Here is a 22,128-nt window from a genome sequence, read left to right as displayed (position 1 = left end):
GCAAACAGGATGCATGTTTTGGAATATTTTGTACAGACTTCCTTATTTTCACTCTGTCAATTAAGTTACTATTGTGGAGTAACTACAATGTTGTTGATCCATCCTCCGTTTTCTCCTATCACAGCCATTCAACTCTGTAACTGTTTTAATTGGCCTCATGGTGAAATCCCTGAGCGTTTTCCTTCCTCTCCGGCAACTGAGTTAGGAAGGACACCTATATTTTTGTAGTTACAGGGTGTATTGATACACCGTCCAAAATGTAATTAATAACTTCACCATGCTCAAAGGGATATTCAGTGCCTGATTTTTTTCTTCTCCTGAAATTATTTAGGCTTGCCATAACAAAGGGGTTGAATTTGTTGACTCAAGAAATTTCAGCTTTTCATTTTTAATTAATTTGTAAACATTTTGAAAAACACGATTCCATTTTGACATTATGGTGTATTGTGTGGAGGCCAGTGACAAAAAAACTAAATGTAATACGTTTTTAATTCAGGCTGTAACACAACAAAATGTGGAAAATGTCAGGGGGTGTGAATAGTTTCTGAAGGCATGGTATGTCTTTCTATCTATCTGTCTATCATATTATTTAGACATTGTTATTAGGCGATATGAATCAATCTTCAACTTGTTACTTAAGTACAGGATAATGTAGAGTAGACTGTAAGAGGTGGGTACAGTTACATACTGATCAAACATTTTGTAATATGTATAATTAAACATGATACATCTCTAGAGGACAACAAAGACTCAAGCTAAAGGCAATCCACCATTTTATTTAACTTTCCCCCAACACCAATTACAGTGTACATTCATTATTTTCAAACAACAGTATACCCCGAATCCCCATCAATGCAATGTTTTACTAATAGTTTACATACAAATAACATCATATTTTACAATGCACAGAGGTATGCATTGAAAAAATAAAGATGCAGGGAAATAAATCATTTAAATTAAAAACAACAGGCTTGAAATAGCATCATTATTATGTAATGTGTATGAAAATACAATGAGGTCAATAATGGTCATCAAAGACAGTACTTTCCTCCATGGCCACCTTGACTGGGGATGATGACCTACCTCTGCCTCTCTAGAACACAGGGAAACCCACCCATTACAGACAAGCTCTGAACGTTAGGGTGACAAAGCAATGGAAGATACACAATATATACAAAAGTATGTGAACACCCCTTCAAATTTGTAGAATGGCCTTACTGAAGAGCTCAGTGACTTTCAATGTAGCACCGTCATAGGATGCCACCTTTCCAACAAGTCAGTTCGTAAAATATCTGCCCTGCTAGAGCTGCACCGTCAACTGTAAGTGCTACTATTGTGAAGTGGAAATGTCTAGGAGCAACAATGGCTCAGCCACGAAGTGGAAAGTCACACAAGCTCACAGAACGGGCCTACCGAGTATTGAAGCATGTAAAGATTGCCTGTCCTTGGATGCAACACTCACTACCAAGTTCCAAACTGCCTCTGGAAGCAACGGCATAAGAACTGTTTGTCGGGGTTTCCATGGCCAAGCAGCCGCACACAAGCCTGAGGTCACCATACGCAATGCCAAGCGTTGGCTGGAGTGGTGTAAAGCTCGCCGCTATTGGACTCTGGAGCGGTGGGAACATGTTCTCTGGAGTAATGAATCACACTTCACCATCTAGCAGTCCTGCGGACAAATCTGGGTTTGGCGGATGCCAAGAGAATGCTACCTGCCCGAATGCATAGGGACAAATGTACAGTTTGGTGGAGGAGGAACAATGGTTTGGGCTTGGCCCCTTAGTTCCAGTGAAGGGAAATCTTTAATGCTACAGCATACAATGACATTCTTGATGATTCTGTGCTTCCAACTTTGTGGCAACAGTTTGGAGAAGGCCCTTTCCTGTTTCAGCATGACAATGCCCCCGTGCACAAAGCAAGGTCCATACAGAAATGGTTTGTCGAACTCAGTGTGGAAGAACTTGACTGACCTGCACAGAGCCCTGACCTCAACCACATCGAACACCTTTGGGATGAATTGGAACACTGACTGCGAGTCAGGCCTAATCACCCAACATCGATGCCCAACTTCCCTAATTCTCTTGTGACTGAAGGGAAGCATGTCCCCGCAGCAATGTTCCAACATCTAGTGGAAAGCTTTCCATGAAGAGTGGAGGCTGTTATAGCAGCAAATGGGGGACCAACTCCATATTAATGCCCATGATTTTGGAATGAGATGATCGACGAGCAGGTGTCCACATACTTTGGGTCATACAGTGTACATTTCAGTAATGGCTAATGTAACACTTTAGACCCTAGCACTACATTTATAAAACCAACCATATAAAATACCTATGAAACAATTAAACCCAACAATTTCAAATTCCCATATAGGCTCAATAAGCCAAACTTACGTCCTGCAAGGGTACATAATGTAGTAGTTCAACTATACATGTACAATTTCAAATCAAATCAAATTTATTTATATAGCCCTTCGTACATCAGCTGATATCTCAAAGTGCTGTACAGAAACCCAGCCTAAAACCCCAAACAGCAAGCAATGCAGGTGTAGAAGCACAAAACAATTTGTGTTTGCTTAGACAATGAAGAACAATGTGCCATGTACACATCAGGTTTCTGTGTTCTGACCCATATCCTGAGATATGCACCAGTTCTGATTGTAAGGTTGGGACTGTAGGTCTAGTCAGAAGACTGCTCCTAAATATTGACCATACATTCAGCAAAGAAGGTGTCTACAATCTGTTCAATTGAAAATATGCAACAATATTACAGTCATCATGAGACATGAGAACTAAAGGCACATAGGTCTACTGTACAACATACAAGGTGTTTCCCAGCCTATACTGTATGGTGCAACAACGGACGGGTAAAAAGCATGGCTTACTGCTGCACTCGTCAGGCTGATTTTAAATCTAACACAAATGATTGTTATAGTTAGCTGGGAATAAGGCCTCCCCCTAAATGTTATTTGTCTTTATAGTGTGTATGAGTCACGGTTTAGGAAATAATATACAATAGACTGGCTGGGCCAGAATCTTTGTGTCAGATGAAATTATGAAATAGTTAAGTTTCCATACCATTTTTACCATCCACGATTGTTCAACAAGAAGATAATATTTCATTTATGCCTCAACACACACAATTCAATCTGTACAACGCAATTTCATGGGCCCATGTAAAATTACAGGAACATAATGCATATTTTCATTGAAGAAATTATAGGGAATTGCAATACTACAACTATGTGCCTCTAGTTCAATGTAAAATAATTCAAAGAAACAACCAAATGCAATAGCCCTTCTTCCTTCATAAAACAATGCAATGACAAATGTCATTATTTTTCCATCTTAAAACCCTCATCATACAAATAGCACTTTTTTCCTTGATTCTGCAAACTAACAACACTCCATAAACAAATTGAAAAATAACTTCCAGAAAACCTCTCCCAATCCACATGCATTGATCAATTTTGTTAATTGATTCATTTAATTCAAATCATTAGACAGGATGTAATACAAAAAATGAATTATACATAGGGCAATATGAACAGAAAGGCATCTGGGGTATACGATCACATGCCAACAGCCCTCTTATCTACGTAAAAACAATTATAAACCCAATCCAGAGCTCATGACAATTAGACAACGGAATATGATAGGAACAGTGCACCCTGCTGGACAGACAGGTGGGAGTTGTTATGAAAGGCCATCTGAGTTTAGTATCCAAGATTGGCAAAATAAAATCCTAAATACCTAATTTTTCAGTGTATAATCTAGGGAATGTATCATTAACCAATGTTCATAGTATTGCCTGATTACGTGATTGTTTTATGTAATATATTATTTCAGTACCCTATCTATGAGAGGACAAACAGGTGACCAATAACTTTAAAAAGCTCTTTGGACCACAAGAAGTTGGTGGCACCTCAATTGGAGAGAACGGGCTCGTGGTAATGGCTGGAGCTGAATAGGTGGATTAGTATCAAATACATCAAACACATGGTTTCCATTGATGCCATTCCATTCACTCCATTCCAGCCATTATCACGAGCCATCCTCCCCTCAGCAGCTTCCACTGCTTTGGACTTACCAAAGAGTAGCCCAAGGAATCATCAATAACTTAGTTAGATTAGATACATCTAAGGGTAAATTATTTAAGTTAGCTGAAGCTTACTATGATAGTAATAAGCATAAGGCAATACAAATCAAAGACAGCATGTTTGCTGGCACCTTGTTCCATATTGTTTTGGATAACCTTTCAAATGTTTACAGCCTCTAAATGAACATGGATAGGGGGAGAAGGTATGCCTTTGACAAAGGACACTAGGGAGTTTTCCTTTTATGAGATAATTCTGCACCTCCCATTGCTCTTCTACTTTGGAGAACACACAGGAGCACTCTGAATAACAGATAGAAAACACCTGCCCAGCTTAAAAAGGCAAATCATGAGGGAAAAGAGGGGTAATGAAGGTCAAAGGTTATCCTGAAATAAGGCTAGCTAAATTGCATAGAATGTGAACAATGCATTATAGCAGCAAAGGGCTGTGCTCCGTTCCCCAGTCAACACTGGTAACTGTGGAGAGTCCAGTCAAACTGATTTTTTAGCCTTGACTCTTTCGTGAGAACATTCCAATCCCCATTTGAACATTTGCATGTACAGTATATGTGAATGATCAATCTGAATCTATGGGGAACATGCAAGTACAAAATAATGTGACTGCTCTTGATCTGTGATTTTTTTGTGTGATTATTAAAAAACTCAAAAGGATAGATATTTTCACTGGTGAATAATGTTGTGCATGTTGTTCCCTGTTCACCAAATAGACTGTTCAGCCTCAGGCCAATAGAATGACAGTGGTGACAGTGGAACTGCTTAGACTATGCTAAGAGTGAGCCAGAATGACTTGTTTGATCATGTTGATTGTTTTGCTGGATGTTCCTGTGAAGAACTGTGGAAGAGAGCACAGCTCAGACACATATATTGTATGTGCCACCTCTGCCTTAAAACACTTGTGAAGCAAATGAACCCCGTCCCCCTTCATTCCTGTGAGAACAGAGACAATAAGCACCAGTTCCGGGCCTGGGACAGTGGGCCAGATCCATAGGACAATTAGGACCATCAGGACCACCAGTACCCCTTGGCTAAAGATGCCAAGCAGGGCAGAACACTGGGGTCAGCCCCCAAGCAGAGTGGAGCTCTGCGAGCAGCTGTCAGTGAACAGGGGAGGAAGGGGGTGGAGTCAGGCTATCAACTGATTGGCACCTCAGCCTCTCCATCCTTGTCTAGTAGTTTGTCCTGGATCTCGTCAGTGTTCCCTGAGTCGCTGCTAGCCACCGAACTGACAGAGGGAGAGTTCCTGCCCCCTTTAATCATCCTCCTGCACGTCTCCATCTGCACGTCCAGACCACGCTTCATGCTACACATATCCATATACTCATGCAGGTGTCTGTTCATGTCACTCTTCGCTGTGGCTAGTTCCATCTGAGAGGGAGAGAGAAAGGGGCAGGGGGAGATGGAGGGAGGGAGAGAGAGAGAGTTAGAGTGAGGGAGAGGATGAGAGATATAGGTGGACAGAGAGAGAAGAGGAGGGGAGAGATCAAAGGGAGCCAGAGAAAAAAAAGTAAGGAAGAGAAGAGAGAGAGACATCAGTGACGTTGATCAGGGACAGGTGCCAGCCCTGCCAGGAACTGAATCACTCTGGCCGAATCATCAACCGAGTCACAAATCAAAACCAAACAGAGAGAGGGACAAAACACCCAACAAATTAAAGGCAGTCACCCTCCTCTGTACTTTCACTTGACAGGTGTTTATATTAGATACATTGAGAGGAAAACATTCCCAGGGACAATCTCTAAGAGGTAGATAAATCTCAGGGGATTTCAATCGCCCTATGTTTTTGTTACTGTAGGCCACTACCTCTCTTTCTGTCACATTGTCTCTCTCATACACACATATACACACACAGGCTCGTAGGCAGGCAGGCAGGCACGCATGCACACACCCACAGACACTGCCTGTTCACCTCAATTGCGCCAATGGTCTCCTGGTACTCCTGCTCTCTGGTCTTGAATAGTGATTCTGTCTCATCTATGAGGCTGCCCAGGCTTCCATCCTGAGAGACCTGCGAGGAAGCAAAGAAGATTAGCTAATACATTCTGTTAGGATGTTGCATTTCTCAACTGAGAGCAGAACAATGGGCAGGATTTCAAAATGAAAATAAGTTATTTTACCTCAAACATTTCACTTTGCTGAATATGAATGGATGGGAAGTTTGGGAGGTAAACAACCTCTCAATGCCCTCTTGTACCCTTGTCCATTAGTTTATCAGTAGGTAGTGGTAATTGTTTATGCATTATCCTGTACATATGTATCCTTGACATTTACTGTCTGTGATGTCTATTCCGACTCACAGGCTCCTCTGTGTTGCTGTTGGCTGCGCTGGTAACTGTGCAGTTTGCCGCGGTGATGGCACCGGGTTGTATGTTGTAGTTGTTGAAGTCCTCCCATAGCAACAGGGTCTCGTCATTCTCTTCCCACGTCAGGCTGTCACAGTCATCATCAATGTCAAACGTCTCCCTCCTGGCAACAAAATTATCATCTGAACAATTTCTATGGGGGACAGAGACAGCGAGAGGAAGGAAGAGCGAGAGAGAGAGGAAGGAAGAGTGAGAGAGAGAGGAAGGAAGAGCGAGAGAGAGGAAGGAAGATCGAGAGAGAGAGGAAGGAAGAGCGAGAGAGAGAGGAAGGAAGAGAAGACAAACACAACAGGCTCCACCTTACAAGAGGTCCAAACACAGAGGAGGAAGAAAGATACCTAGAGAAGGCATGCAGGAATATAGACGACATGCTTGAGACAGTGACAGATTTAGTATAATACAAATTAGACTTATAACCAATATCCAATATTACACTGAGAAATTCATATACACAATGAATACATATTATTTGATATAATGTTCTCAGTGTAGCCTAGTGGTTAGAGCATTGGACTAGTAACCGAAAGGTTGCAAGTTCAAATTCCCGAGCTGACAAGGTACAAAATCTGTTGTTCTGCCCCTGAACAGGCAGTTAACCCACTGTTCCTAGGCCATCATTGAAAATAAGAATTTGTTCTTAACTGACTTGCCTAGTTAAATAAATAAAATCTATCATTTGGTGGCCCTAATTGTAGCACATGAAAATAACTACTGAAAAAATAATTAATGCAGGACTCTGAATTAACACTAGATGGGAGCAAAGTACAACACAATGCTGTGTGTGTGTGTGTGTGTGTGTGTGTGTGTGTGTGTGTGTGTGTGTGTGTGTGTGTGTGTGTGTGTGTGTGTGTGTGTGTGTGTGTGTGTGTGTGTGTGTGTGTGCGCGCTGACTCACAGCTGGTTGAGCATGCGTTTCATTTCGTCAGTAACGTTGAGCGGGACCTCCTCCTCTGAGGTACTTGTGCTGGGGTCTGCATCCATCTCAGAGCTGTCCTCGTCAGACACAGGCTTGCACTCCTTCTTCCTGCAGCACGCCATGGCACCCTGGAACACACACGCGCACACACACGCAGATTACTTACTGGCGGCATCAATGCAGAATTTGAGGCAGTTTGTCTAATCCGACATTAGTAATTTAAACAGTACAATGCACCACCGAAAAAGCCTCTGGTCTGTTTCTGTCTGGAGTCATAGTTGGGCTTTAGCCAGCACTGTCTGCACAATGTGATAACCTTGTGTGCAGTGCAGAGAGTCACAGCATCAGCAGTTCACTGCTGAGCAATGACTATGTTTGTGTGTGTATGGAGGAGGGGTCAATGAGTATTGTGTTAGTGGTGTGTTTCTGCCTATGTAGAAGAGAGTGTAGCAGCAGTATACCGGTAGTTAGCTGTTCCAGACTGAGGCCTAACATACAGATAGATACACACCCTCTCTGGGAGCGACCTGGCCGGGCTCACGTTGAACATCTTTGACATGTCCTCTGAGTTGCACTGCTGAGCCACATCACACAGTTTGGTGGTGATGTCAATGCGCCGGCAGATGTCCATGTCCACCAGCGTGGCTTTCTCCTGGATCTTAGTGTCCATGTCGGACATTTTCTGGAGAGGAAGGAGAGGGGTCGGTGTTGCTGGCTGTGAAGCAGAGAATCACCCCACCAAAACCTCTCCTTACTATACTCAACAAATCTCTAAACGCTTTTTAAAGCTATCTGACAGATAAGAATAACATAAGTCACATGCTGAGTTCATCCATGACTGGCTATCTGTGATTGGCAATATGCGCAGGGCCGGCTCCAACCATAAGCAACGTAAGCAGTCGCTTAGCGCCCTTCGTCGAGTTAGAATAGTAGAATACACACGGTGCAAGTTTGAATTTTGGTTGTGCATCAGTAGTTTATCTCTTGTTTTGTCAGTCACTGAAGAGTCACTATATTAGCCATGTCAGCGAACAATTTTTAGATTGGTAAATTAGTCTAACCATTATCTAAACTTGTAGTAATCATGGCCGAATACTGACAGGGCACATAGGGCACATGCCCAGGGGTCCTGACCTCCTGGAGGCCCCAATTGATTTTGTTAGTAACTCTCACTCAGATATCATTAACATGGCATAAGTCATGGCAAAATGTGTAGAATTGCAGGAAATTAGCTTTAAAACTGCTGAAAATTTTCTCTGCCCCACAGCAAAATGAGTAGAACTGTATGAAATGTGTTATAAAACTGCAAAACTTTATCCTGTGGCAAAATTTGTAGAATTGCATGACATTTGTTATAAAATTGCTTATGATGTATCTTTGTCTCTTCGTCCCATGGCAAAATCTGGAGAAATGTGTGCCCCCCAACCAAATCTCACTTAGGGCCCCCAAAAGGCTAGAGCCAGCCCAGCATAAGCAGCAGTATTAAAGTCAATTGAATACACTTGTTAAATTGCAGACCCGGCAGAAACCCACATCCAGTCAGTCTGGGTCAATATCACATCATGCAACATTTCTGTGAAGGTCCAAAGGAAACTCCAAAATGAATTTAATCACTGCTGAATGTAGACCTGTTTAAAGGTCTTACTCACATCGACTACGGAGAGTGTGATCACACAGTCATCCGGAACAGCTGGTGCTCTCATGCATGTTTCAGTGTTACTTGCCTCGAAGCGAGCATAGAAGTAATTTAGCTTGTCTGGTAGGTTTGTGTCACTGGGCAGCTTGTGGCTGTGCTTCCCTTTGTAGTCTGTAATAGTTTGCAAGCCCTGCCACATCCGACGAGCGTCGGAGCCGGTGAAGAATGGTTCAATCTTAGTCCTGTATTGACGCTTTGCCTGTTTGATGGTTTGTCAGAGTGCATAGAAGGATTTATTATAAGCTTTCGGGTTAGAGTCCCGCTCCTTGAAAGCGGCAGCTCTACCCTTTAGCTCAGTGCGAATGTTGCCTGTAATCCATGGCTTCTGGTTGGGATATGTGGGGACGAAGTCATCGATGCACTTATTGATGAAGCCAGTGATTGATGTGGTGTACTCCTCAATGCCATCGGAAGAATCCTGGAACATATTCCGGTCTGTGCTAGCAAAACAGTCCTGTAGTTTAGCATCTGCTTCATCTGACCACTTTCTTATTGACCGAGTCACTGCTGCTTCCTGCTTTAGATTTTGCTTGTAAGCAGGAATCTGGAGGATAGAATTATGGTCAGATTTCCAAATGGGGGCGAGGGAGAGCTTTGTACGAGTCTCTGTGTGTGGAGTAAAGGTGGTCTAGAGTTTTTTCCCTCTGGTTGCACATTTAACATGCTGATAGAAATGAGGTAAAACTGATTTTAGTTTACCTGCATTAAAATCCTCGGCCACTAGGAGCGCAGCCTCTGGATGAGCATTTTCCTGTTTGCTTATGGCCGTATACTGTACAGCTCTTTGAGTGCGGTTTTAGTGCCAGCATCGGTCTGTGGTGGTATGTTGACAGCTACAAAAAATACAGATAAAAACTCTAGGTTGATAGTGTGGTCTACAGCTTATCATGAGATACTCTACCTCAGGTGAGCAAAACCTTGAGCCTTCCTTAGATTTCGTGCACCAGCTGTTGTTTACAAATATGCATAGGCCGCCACCCCTTGTTTTACCAGAGGCTGCTGTTCTATCCTGCCGAAAAAGCTTAAAACCCGCCCGCTGTATGTTAATCATGTCATCGTTCAGCTACGACTCGGTGAAACATAACGTGCTCGTAGTTTGTCTATTTTTTTACCGATTGATTGTAAGTTGGCTAATTGGACCGATGCTAAAGGTAGATTACCCTCATGGATCCACAATGTCTCTGTCTTTTCCTCCTGCGAGTGACGAGGATGAGGGCCTTGTCGGGTGTCTGGAGTAAATCCTTCCCGTCCGACTCGTTGAAGAAGAAGAATTCCTCCAGTACGGGGTGAGTAATCACTGGCCTGATATCAAGAAGCTCTTTTCCGGTCGTAAAACACGGTGGTAGAAACATTATGTGCAAAATAAGTATCAAATAACGCGAAAAAACATACACAATAGCACAATTGGTTACGGCATCGTAAAACGGCAGCCATCTCCTTCAGTGCCATTATTATTCTCTACATCTACACTGATTGAAGTGGATTTTAAGTAACATCAAGAAGGGATCAAGCTTTCACCTAGATTCACCTGGTCAGTCTATGTCATGGAAAGAGTGAGTGTGCTGTGGAGTGTGAGGGTGTATATACTATACTCACATCGCTCATAAGGCTCTTAAAGACCACCAGCTCAGCCTTCAGCCTCTCCACCTTCTCATTCAGTTCATCCTGGATCTTCTCTGACTCCTGGGCACTCTGAACACACACCACACACACATGCACAGATATGCACAATTCAAACACATGCCCCAACCACATACACTCAAAGACATGCAGCAAAATAGCAACACACTTTCTTACTTACCATATTAGAGAAAGCATGTTATTGAATATGGCCCCAATCTATATTTGTACTAGTATGCAGTGGGAACTAGTAAAGATGGATTATGGACATTACAGTAGATGCCCAGGGGGACCACATACAGAGTAAATCGCACTACATAATCAACTGATATTATTTGTGATATGACTATTATAATGCAGACCGCCTGTTTCACTTTCATGCTAAACAATATCTACCTGTGTCACCTCAGAGAGGTTAGAGCACCCCAGGGAATTCTGCTGACCCATAATCCAACACAAACACATACGCTGCCATTGATCGATTTGTCTGTTGACAGTGGTGCAGAGAGAGGGGGATTGCTACTGTATGAGCACCTGCTGAGACTTTTGGTGTTGCATAGGAAGCATGGTGCCTGCCTTGGGCCATGATACTGCAAACTGGTGTAACGATGAGGCACGGGGCATAGTGGTGAGACACGGATTTCCAGGTTTGCTATGGGGCCCATCCAGGTCACCAGGGTCTATGTAGGTTTTCTGACATACATCTACCAGATAATGATGGGGGGAAAAAATCTATACAGTTACATATCAAGATATTAATTTAGACAGCATCACAGTATCAAATCGCAATACATATAGAATAGTGAAAATCATAAGAATCACATAATATCGTATCGTGAGGTCCCTAGACATTCCCAGCCCTACTACCTGATCTCGGGCACAAATTTTCCATCCTAAAAATGTTGAATAAGCAAAGACCCCTTATTAGAAATATGGTGCACTCGGAAAGTATTCAGACCCCTTGACTTTTTCCACATTTTGTTACATTACAACGTTATTCTAAAATGGATTAGATTTTGCCACCACCATGCTTTACTGTAGGGTTGGTGCCAGGTTTCCTCCAGACGTGACGCTTGGCATTCAGGTCAAAGAGTTCAATCTTGGTTTCATCAGACCAGAGAATCTTTGCCTTTTGGCAAAACTCCAAAAGGCAGGCTGTCATGTGTCTTTTACTGAGGAGTGGTTTCTGTCTGGCCACTCTATACTCAACTATACTGTACTTTACTGTACTCTACTGTTGTAACGGCTTTCTTCTACCTCCTTCTCTGACGAAGAGGTGGAATAAGGATCGGACCAAAATGCAACCTGGTTCGTTCGATACATCTTTAATTATGACGAAACACAAACAATACAAAACAACAAACGTCGAAAACCGAAACAGCCCTGACTGGTGCAACAAACACAGAGACAGGAACAATCACCCACAAACACACAGTGAAACCCAGGCTACCTAAATATGGTTCCCAATCAGAGACAACGATAATCACCTGACTCTGATTGAGAACCGCCTCAGGCAGCCATGGACTAATCTATACACCCCACACAACCCCAAGACGAAACACACTGCAAATAAATCCATGTCACACCCTGGCCTGACTCAATAAATGAAGATAACATAATAAATATAGACCAGGGCGTGACAACTGTATTGTACTTTACTGAACTCTACTGTACTGAACTTTACTGTACTGTTCTGAACTATAGTCTACTCTACTTTACTGTACTGTACTATATCCTACTGTACTCTGCTGTAATATACTGCACTCTACTGTACTATACTGAACTCTACTGATGAATTGATACACCACCCCAACCTTGTCAGGTTGTAATACGTCACTTCCTTTTGAACGTGGAAGGAGGAAGAGCTCAGATTTGTTGTTTTGAGAAGTTTGTTGTTTTGAAAGTGTATGGGAAGTAGCTAGCTAACTTTTTGTTTGGATCCCGTGACGCAGTTGGCATCAGTTGTTGGGACTGCTGGTCTCTGTCCAATGATCCTGTCGAACAAGGATAGATCTGAGGAGCCTTTTGGCATTATCAAGCTAGCTGGGTTTTCTTGAAGGTATGAAGGCAGCCTGTGACGCAGTTAGCCATTGTGGCTGGGACTGCGGATTGTCCCAGGTTTCTGGCTGTCTAGATCCCTGCTGTTTGTTGTTTTCAATCTTCCCCGTGACCTGCCCTGTCTGGAACTGTGAGGAATAACAGCATAAACTACGTCGCTAGCTGCCATGACAAAGACCAAAACTGGCGGAGACCAAAGTACCGTTGAGGACAGTGCCAGTGATGTCTCTCTATCACACGTGAAGGATCTTTTAAATGAACAAAACTAGTTCTACAAGCAGTTGCTACAACAATAAGAAAATAGCTTCAAGTGCTTTGTCCAAATACTGGTGAATTCAACTATTAGTTGAATTCAACTAATAAAATAATGGTTCTCCCAGGGTCAGCTCGATGAGTTGAAACAGGAGAACTGCAAGATGACAGCAATCTGTAAGTCATTGAGAGAGGACATCATTTCTGTGTGTGAATCCATGATAACAACGACGGATAAATCAGACTTTCTGGAGGGACAATCAAGGCGGAACAACATGCTTGTGGACGAAAGTTTAGAATCTCCACGAGACCTGGAGTGTTATTGAAGTGTGGTTGTTGCAGGTTCACTTGGCACATTTAAAGCCTTTTCTTTTGGGGTGTTGTTATAGGCCACCAAATGAGAACAGTCAGTATCCAAATAATATGTGTGAAATACTTGATAGTGTATGTGATGTAAACAGAGAGGTCTACTTTCTTGGGGACCTGAATATTGGCTGGTTTTCATCAAGCTGTCTACTCAAGAGGAAGCTTCTCACTGTAACCAGTGCCTGTAATCTGGATCAGTTGATTAACCAACCTACCAGGGTGTTTACAAACACTACAGGAACAAGATCATCCACATGTATCGATCACATTTTTACTAATACTGTAGAACTTTATTCTAAACCTGTATCCGTACCCATTGGATGCAGTGATCACAATATAGTGGCTATATCCAGGAAAGTCAAAGTTCCAACAGCTGGGCCTAAAATGGTGTATCATACAAAAGATTTTGCTGTGACTCTTCTGTGGATGATGTTAAAAATATTTGTTGGTCTGATGTGATTAATGAGGAGCATCCAGATCATGTAATTATTAAATTGCTTGTTGCCTGTTAAGAAACTGACTGTTATAACTGTTAAGGCTCTATGGATTGATGAGGAATTGAAAAACTGTATGGTTGAAAGAGATGGGGCAAAGGAGTGGCTAATAAGTCTGGCTGCATATCTGACTGGCTGACTTACTGCAAAGTGAGTGACTATACTCAACATAAAAGAAGGAGAAACTGTTTTATGAAGCCAAGATCAATGATAGAAAGAATGATAGAAAAAAATATTATATTGAATTATGGGTAGAAAGACAAATTTAACTCCATATTTCATCAAATCAGATGGCTTATTCATCACAAAACCATTTGATGTTGCCAATTATTTGAATGATTACTTCATTGGCAAAGTGGGCAAACAGTGAGCCATTCTATTCATGCATAAAGAAACAAATAATGAAAGAAAAGCACAGCAAGTTTTAGAATTTTGTGAAGTTAGTGTGGGAGAGGTGGAAAAATGATTGTGCAGTCGTTGATATTATTTACCGTAACCTGTTGTTGACAAACGTACACTACCGGTCAAAAGTTTTAGAACACATTCAAGGGTTTTTCTTTATTATTTACTATTTTCTACATTGTAGAATAATAGTGAAGATATCAAAACTACGAAATAACATATGGAATCATGTAGTAACCAAAAAAGTGTTAACATATGAAAAATATGTCATATTTGAGATTCTTCAAATAAGCCACCCTTTGCCTTGATGACAGCTTTGCACACTCTTGGCATTCTCTCAACCAGCTTTACCTGGAACGCTTTTCCAACAGTCTTGAGCACTTGTTGGCTACGTATCCTTCAGAGTATGTTACATGAACTCTGTGAAGCATTTATTTGTGCTGCAATTTCCGAGGCTGGTAACTCTAATGAACTCATCCTCTGCAGCAGAGGTAACTCTGGGTCTTCCTTTCCTGTGGCGGTCCTCATGAGAGTCAGTTTCATCTTAGCACTTGATGGTTTATGCATCTGCACATGAAGAATCTTTCAATGTTCTTGATATTTTCCATATTGACTGACCTTCATGTCTTAAAGTAATAATAGACTGTTGTTTCTCTTTGCTTATTTGAGCTGTTCTTGCCATAATATGGACTTGGTATTTTACCAAATAGGGCTATCTTCTTTATACACCCAATACTTTGTCACAACACAACTGATTGGCCTAAATGCATTATTAAGAAGGAAAGAAATTCCACAAATTAACCTTTAAGAAGGCACACCTGTTAATTGAAATGCATTCCAGGAGCGACCTCATGAAGCTGGTTGAGAGAATGTCAAGTGTGTGCAAAGCTGTCATCAAGGAAAAGGGTGGCTACTTTGAAGAATATCAAATATATTTTGATATGTTTAACATTTGTTTTTATTTATTTATTTTACTTTACTTAACTAGGCAAGTCAGTTAAGAACAAATTCTTATTTTCAATGATGGCCTAGGAACAGTGGGTTAGCTGCCTGTTCAGGGGCAGAATGACAGATTTGTACCTTGTCAGCTTGGGGATTTGAACTTGCAACCTTTTGGTTACTAGTTCAACACTCTAACCACTAGGCTACCCTGCCGCCCCAATGTTTGGTTACTACATGATTCCATATGTGTTATTTCATAGTTTTAATATCTTCGCTATGATTCTACAATGTAGAAAGTAAAAAAATTAAGAAAAATCCTTGAATGAGTAGGTGTTCTAAAACTTTTGACCGGTAGTGTATGTGTTATGGCTTTTCAACTCTGCCATATAGCTGTGTATTTAATATAACTCATAGGGTTTTCTATAATGGAAGCTTCTCCAATGTCAAACATGTAATGTGTGGTGTGCCACAGGGCAGCTCTCTAGGCCCTCTACTCTTTTCTATTTTTACCAATGACCTGTTACTGGCATTAACAAAGCATGTGTCTATGTATGCTGATGTTTCAACCATACTGTATACACATCAGCAAACACAGCTAATGAAGTCACTGAAACAGTTAACAAAGAGTCACAGTCTGTTTTAGAATGGGTGGCAGGTAATAAACTGGTCCTGAACATCTCTAAAACTATGAACATTGTATTTGGTATAAATCTTTCCCTAAGTTCTAGACCTCATCTGAATCTGGTAATGTATGGTGTGGCTGTTGAACAAGTTGAGGAGACTAAATTATTTAGCGTTACCTGACATTGTAAACTGTCAAGGTCAAAACATATCGATTCAATGGTTGTAAAGATGGGGAAGGTCTGTCCGCAATAAAGAGATGCTCTGCTTTTTTGACACCACACTCCAAAAAGCAAATTCTGCAGGCTATAGTTGTCTAATCTTGATTATTGTCCAGTCGTGTGGTCCAGTGCTGCAAGGAAAGACCTAGTTAAGCTGCAGCTGGCCCAAAACAGAGCAGCACGTCTTGCTCTTCATTGCAATCAGAGGGATGATATAAATACTATGCATGCCAGTCTCTCTTGGCTGAGTGTTGAGGAGAGACTGACTGCATCCCTTATTCTTTCACAAGAAACATTAATATGTTGAAAATCCCATGCATTCTGCAAGATTGATTGTCCTCTCTAACAATTTTAAAGTAAATGCTGCAGCCCACACTTCTATGTAAAATACTAATTGTTGTTCAATATTTTGTTTATCAAGGCATGATTGTGTTTCTATCTCCTGCCTTAGTGTAGGCTCAAATTAGATAAGCTAATGTAACGGTATTCGTCTTCCTCTGACGAGGAGTATGAAGGATCGGACCAATATGCAGCGTGGTACATGTCCATGTTGAGATTTATTAACACTGAACAAGGAAAACAAACTAAACTGAAACAGTTCTGTCTGGTGAAGACACAGAGACAGAAAACAATCACCCACCACTAAAATGGGGAAAACAGACTACCTAAGTATGATTCTCACTCAGAGACAACGAACGACACCTGCCTCTGATTGAGAACCATACTAGGCCAAACACATAACTACTACATAGAAAAAAGAACATAGACTACCCACCCCAACTCAAGCCCTGACCAAACTAACACAAAGACATAATAAAGGAACTAAGGTCAGAACGTGACAGCCAGGCTATGATTTTCACACTGGAGCGTACCCATACTGTCACATACTGTAGGCTACTGTCAAGGCTACCGGTCTATTTACTTCAGAGCATGCTTCACTATTGAATGAGCGAATTAACATTTGTTGTGTAGACAGAATCATTTAAACCAATTATGTCAGCAAAGGAGAGACATGTCCTGCAATATGATTATGATTGTGGCCTATATAATAAAAACAAAATAAATATACTGTATTAGACGACATGCTGCTATGCAATCTCCTTACCATCAGCAAATGCATGTGTTTTATTATTAGGCCTCCATTTGAATGTTTTTATTAACTTACCACTATTGTAATTCCTGTGCATCAAACACCTCCCATTTCCCCCAAACAAACAATATGTCTATTTGCTTGCAATAGAGTTGCTCAACCTTGTAGAAGTTGTGCACACGCATGGTTTGAGATCTGAGTGGAGATATGTGAACTTTCCCTTCAAGTTCAAAATGGATAAATACCAACCTTTGCGGGAAAACTAAAGCACGCAAGCGTTAGAGTATTGTTTTGTGTCCATAAACAATTGACAAATGAGGCCCATGAGCTCTACTGTGCTTGCTGTAATTTGATGTCCAAACTTGTGAAACATACACCATGATTGGTTCAGATTTGGTCCGGTCCAGAGCTCATTAAAATAATTGCCAGTGTGTAGAATAATACCCAAATATGCAAAGGACGATATTGCATGTTTTTATCTTAGTGTACCTATTTAGGGTACATCACCATGAAGAGGATGACATGTTTTTCCATAATTATCTATTTCTGTGTAGTACAGATCAGGGACACATGATGAAATTCTGTTACCGCAATTCTATTACCGGGTGTAAATCCACTTAACTTACTGTAGTTCAATAACCAAAATAGATTTTTTCAAAGGCAATGTGTCATGTCATAGCTGACACACCATTCTTTCTGCAGACATTGTTGAATCTTATTCGATTACCAAACGTTACATCTGCACAGTTCTTTGAGTAAATGTGTTTTTGTAAAATATACAATGTAAATTGTTAAAGGTTGTAATTTTGTATAGAGTTGTATGGTTTGTTAAACTTTGAAATCAATGGTTTTTGTTTGGCGTGCATTTTAAGTGAAACATCTCAGCACAAGTGAGTTTCAGCGCAATTCCATTACGGTGGAATTGCCCTGATTCAAAGGATGTATCTTTTTTCAGCAGCTGTGGGACTTCCATTTTCTTTGTCTTTATGACAATAACCATCTGAAAGGCATTATACGGTAGTGAATAAAGTACAATTGGATCTTGAGATGAAGGTGAAATGATGTTATGGTGAAGGTACATTTATTTTATGTTGAAGGTGAATTGCTGGTTTATGTCCACTCACCTCCTGCATGGATTCCACCAAGGACTCGAGCTGCTCTCGTCTGTTCAGCTCCTCTTCCCATCTACAACACAGAACACATGGAGGGTCAGTTACCTGCACTTACATTATACTTACATTTGAAATAGAAAATAGCCTAATCTCCAAGACTAATGTTCAAACACAGACGTCAAACAGTGTCAAGGTTCTGGCCTAATGCTTCTAAAACTGTTAGGAATAACCATGCCTCATGGAGCTCTCAACTAGCCTTAGTATCGTTTAATATGCCATATAGCCCTTTGTGGTATATCAGTGTGAACAGAATGTCACAGTTAGTGAAGACACTATATGGTCAGAGTCTCCCGGTCCCAGCCTTAACCTTTACCTTGACTGTAACCTGAACTCTGTCTCCCACTACTGCCCTATACACTTCCCACTGGGTCTTTGAATACAACAAAGGACAGGAGGTTCCATACAATATACTGCGTCTATATCACCTAGAAAAACAAAGGATCACTAAGTCTTCACTACAAATTGCTTGAGGTTCCTCCAGATTGGACCTCTGTTTTATGTTTACAAAAGAGATTCCATGAAGTTGACAGCATGTCTCAATTGATATCATGTCTTAGCTGCTTAAACAGGCAACTATCTACCAGGGTCTCATCATTACATGGAATTCAGTGGCTAACATCAATGGAAAAAACATTCCTTCCATCCTAGTCACAGAAGAGGAAGAATCATTCTTCCATCCTAGTCACAGAAGGGGAAGAAACAGTCCTTCCATCCTAGTCACAGAAGGGGAAGAAACAGTCCTTCCATCCTAGTCACAGAAGAGGAAGAATCATTCTTCCATCCTTGTCACAGAAGGGGAAGAATCATTCTTCCATCCTTGTCACAGAAGGGGAAGAAACAGTCCTTCCATCCTAGTCACAGAAGGGGAAGAATCATTCCTTCCATCCTAGTCACAGAAGGGGAAGAAACAGTCCTTCCATCCTAGTCACAGAAGAGGAAGAATCATTCTTCCATCCTTGTCACAGAAGGGGAAGAAACAGTCCTTCCATCCTAGTCACAGAAGGGGAAGAATCATTCCTTCCATCCTATTCACAGAAGGGGAAGAAACAGTCCTTCCATCCTAGTCACAGAAGGGGAAGAAACAGTCCTTCCATCCTAGTCACAGAAGGGGAAGAAACAGTCCTTCCATCCTAGTCACAGAAGGGGAAGAAACAGTCCTTCCATCCTAGTCACAGAAGGGGAAGAAACATTCCTTCCATCCTAGTCACAGAAGGGGAATAACTGAACATGTGTTGTATCTATTGTTGCTAAAGCTTGGGCAAGAACTTGAAAATTAATGTCAGTATATATGAACTCTAAAGAGATTAATGTATTAACAATTTTTAAATATTTAACTAGTGAGAAATATGAATATGGTTACTCAAGAAAATGTTCAGAGTTATTGTTTGTATAAACCAACTCCTTACAGGAATAGTCAGAAGAGACCATGATAAATGTGAGAGTGAACTGCCTGACTCTCTCAGAGTCACAACCGTTACTCATAGCCTATGGTTAGCAGGGAATCTCAGTTGACAGGTCATATCTTCTTGATTACCATAGCATGCCAGTAGAAATAGAAATAGTGCCACAGTGGGTTATAAGTCACTTTTAGCCTCTATTACATTCACATGACATAACAGGCAGTTATAGCACAGGCCTGGTCAGTATATCCAAACTAGACTCTGACCGCTACATTGTCTAAGGATAGAAAAAGAGGACATATCGAGGCACAGCATGATTCCCTAAACAGAGTGGAAAGTGAAGGAATAGACAATAAAGTCATTCATCAGTATGAGGTAAGTCAGTGTCAGACAGCAAACGTGACTAAATGACTTTATGGGCTATCAAACAAAATAATGGTAATTTCCCCCCTCCCCCAGCTAACTCTCATGCCTTGCTCCACCAATGCGAGACAGGGGGTGGGGGATGTGACCAAAACACCAATGAATGCTGGCACATTTTGTCTGGCTATGCCTTCACTATAGCAACAGGACCAGAGACAGAAATACTCAAGTAAAGATCATTCCACACAGAGTTAAATACTTTTTTCAGATCTCCTCTCTTGATCTAAAAGCAATTTTCTAGATTTCACCATTGAATGTAGAGTAAACAACATAGAGTAAGTACATCACTAGTACATTCTGTCTGACCAACCTCCCTTTGTTGCTTTCGGAATCCACTAAATGTAGGCGACACCGTCTTATTAGCTAGAGAGAAGTATCCCTGGCTGGGCGGTCTCCAGCTCACATTTGATTGAAGCGTTGGTTCAAATAAAATGCTGGCACTGCTGCTTTACTGTGTCCAAGAGCAGGATGTTTCCCAAGTAACACAAAGGTCATTGGAGTTCAGAACTACATCACATCCACCCTCTGCAGACAGAGGAAAACAGTCTGTCACAGCATCTGCATGTGCTCCGCATCACTGACAATCTACAGAGCCTTCAAAGAGTATTCATACCATCTGACTTATTACACATGTTGTTGTGTTACAGCTTGAATTCAAAATGGATGAAATAAATACAACAAATCTCAAACATCTACTGTGGCAAAGAAGGGGGCCGAGTGATAAAGGGCAGATATGTGAGGGCAGAACTAATAAACGAGCTCTGCGCTCTCACTAAAATGGCCACCCCGACCAGAACTACAGATCACAAAATGGCTGAGATGTGTGTGGGGAGATGTGGGGCAAAGAAGGGGGCCGAGTGATAAATGGCAGATATCTGAGGTCAGAACTAATAAACGAGAGTTTGTAATTCAGACGGATGCCTCAGAGGTCGGCTTTGGAGCCGTGCTATCCCAAGAGGGATTTTTAAGCAGGAAGCTGGAACCACTGGAAACCAACTACTCAGTCGTTGAGAAAGAGGCGCTGGCAGTAAAGTGGGCTCTAGAAAGACTGAAATACTACCTGCTGGGGTACCACTTCACCCTCATCAGTGACCATGCCCCACTCACCTGGATGCATAGGGCTAAAGAGAAGAACACTCAGGTGATGCAGTGGTTTTTGGGTCTCCAACCGTTTCACATTGACTTAAAACACAGAGCAGGGAAGGAAATGGGAAATGTGGTTGGGTTATCCCGCATACACACCCATTTTACTGCGGTAGCCTGACCTAGGGGTCGAATCTAGGGGGGAGATGTGTGGCAAAGAAGGGGGCCGAGTGATAAATGGCAGATATGTGAGGGCAGAACTAATAAAAGGGCTCTGCCCTCTCAATAAACTGGCCACCCCAACCAGAACTACAGATCACAAAATGGCCGACCGCCAAAACCACAACTCCCAGAAGCAAGAGGAACGTCCAGAAAGTGGGGCCGACCCACAAATAAGGGGTCAAGACAAACCAGGAAGAGAGAGAGGAAGGGGCTGGGGGATTTGTGAAGCATATAGAAAGTGACAATATATATATTGGCTGGATTTACCGTGTATGACCTGGACTGATTGGACTTACTTGTTGGCGTTTGGACCTGGACCTACCGAGAAACCAATTTGTTTACCGAACCCTGCTATCCTTGACCTCGCCTGTGGCCTGAGTGGACCAGGACGGAGAAACCAACACCAACCTGTTCGAAATAACTCTCACTGCTTAATTTGTGACAAACTGTCCTAACCTTGAAGAGGTTTGTCACTACACACAATACCCCATAATGACAAAGAGAGAACATGTTTATAGACATTTTTGCACATTCATTTAAAATGAAATACAGACTTCTCATTTATATACATTACCAGTCAAAAGTTTGGACACACCTACTCATTCCACGGTTTATCTTCATTTTTACTATTTTCTACATTGTAGAATAATAGTGAAGACACCAAACTATGAAAT

General features: G+C 41.6%; 1 protein-coding gene across 2 annotated transcripts in view; it reads right to left on the bottom strand.

Annotated features, from left to right (window-relative positions):
- Positions 1 to 738: 738 nt before the first annotated feature.
- The window catches only part of LOC135542030 (intermediate filament family orphan 2-like), an 82,313-nt gene continuing 60,923 nt past the window's right edge, over positions 739 to 22,128 (bottom strand). The window contains exons 2-8 of one of the 2 annotated variants that reach the window (XM_064968611.1): positions 18,279 to 18,339; positions 10,685 to 10,780; positions 7,904 to 8,074; positions 7,372 to 7,520; positions 6,411 to 6,609; positions 6,023 to 6,121; positions 739 to 5,481 (exon numbers count right to left, since the gene is read on the bottom strand). In XM_064968611.1, the coding sequence (XP_064824683.1) occupies positions 5,248 to 5,481; positions 6,023 to 6,121; positions 6,411 to 6,609; positions 7,372 to 7,520; positions 7,904 to 8,074; positions 10,685 to 10,780; positions 18,279 to 18,339 (1,009 nt within the window). In that variant the 3' untranslated portion in view covers positions 739 to 5,247. The remainder of the gene's footprint in view (positions 5,482 to 6,022; positions 6,122 to 6,410; positions 6,610 to 7,371; positions 7,521 to 7,903; positions 8,075 to 10,684; positions 10,781 to 18,278; positions 18,340 to 22,128) is intronic. The other variant, XM_064968612.1, reaches the window with a different exon arrangement.

Source organism: Oncorhynchus masou, chromosome 6 (genome assembly GCF_036934945.1).
Source record: "Oncorhynchus masou masou isolate Uvic2021 chromosome 6, UVic_Omas_1.1, whole genome shotgun sequence".
Classification (NCBI taxonomy): Eukaryota; Metazoa; Chordata; class Actinopteri; order Salmoniformes; family Salmonidae; genus Oncorhynchus; species Oncorhynchus masou.
The sequence above is the reverse complement of the archived record's forward strand: the minus strand, read 5'-3'. Positions and strand labels throughout refer to the sequence as shown.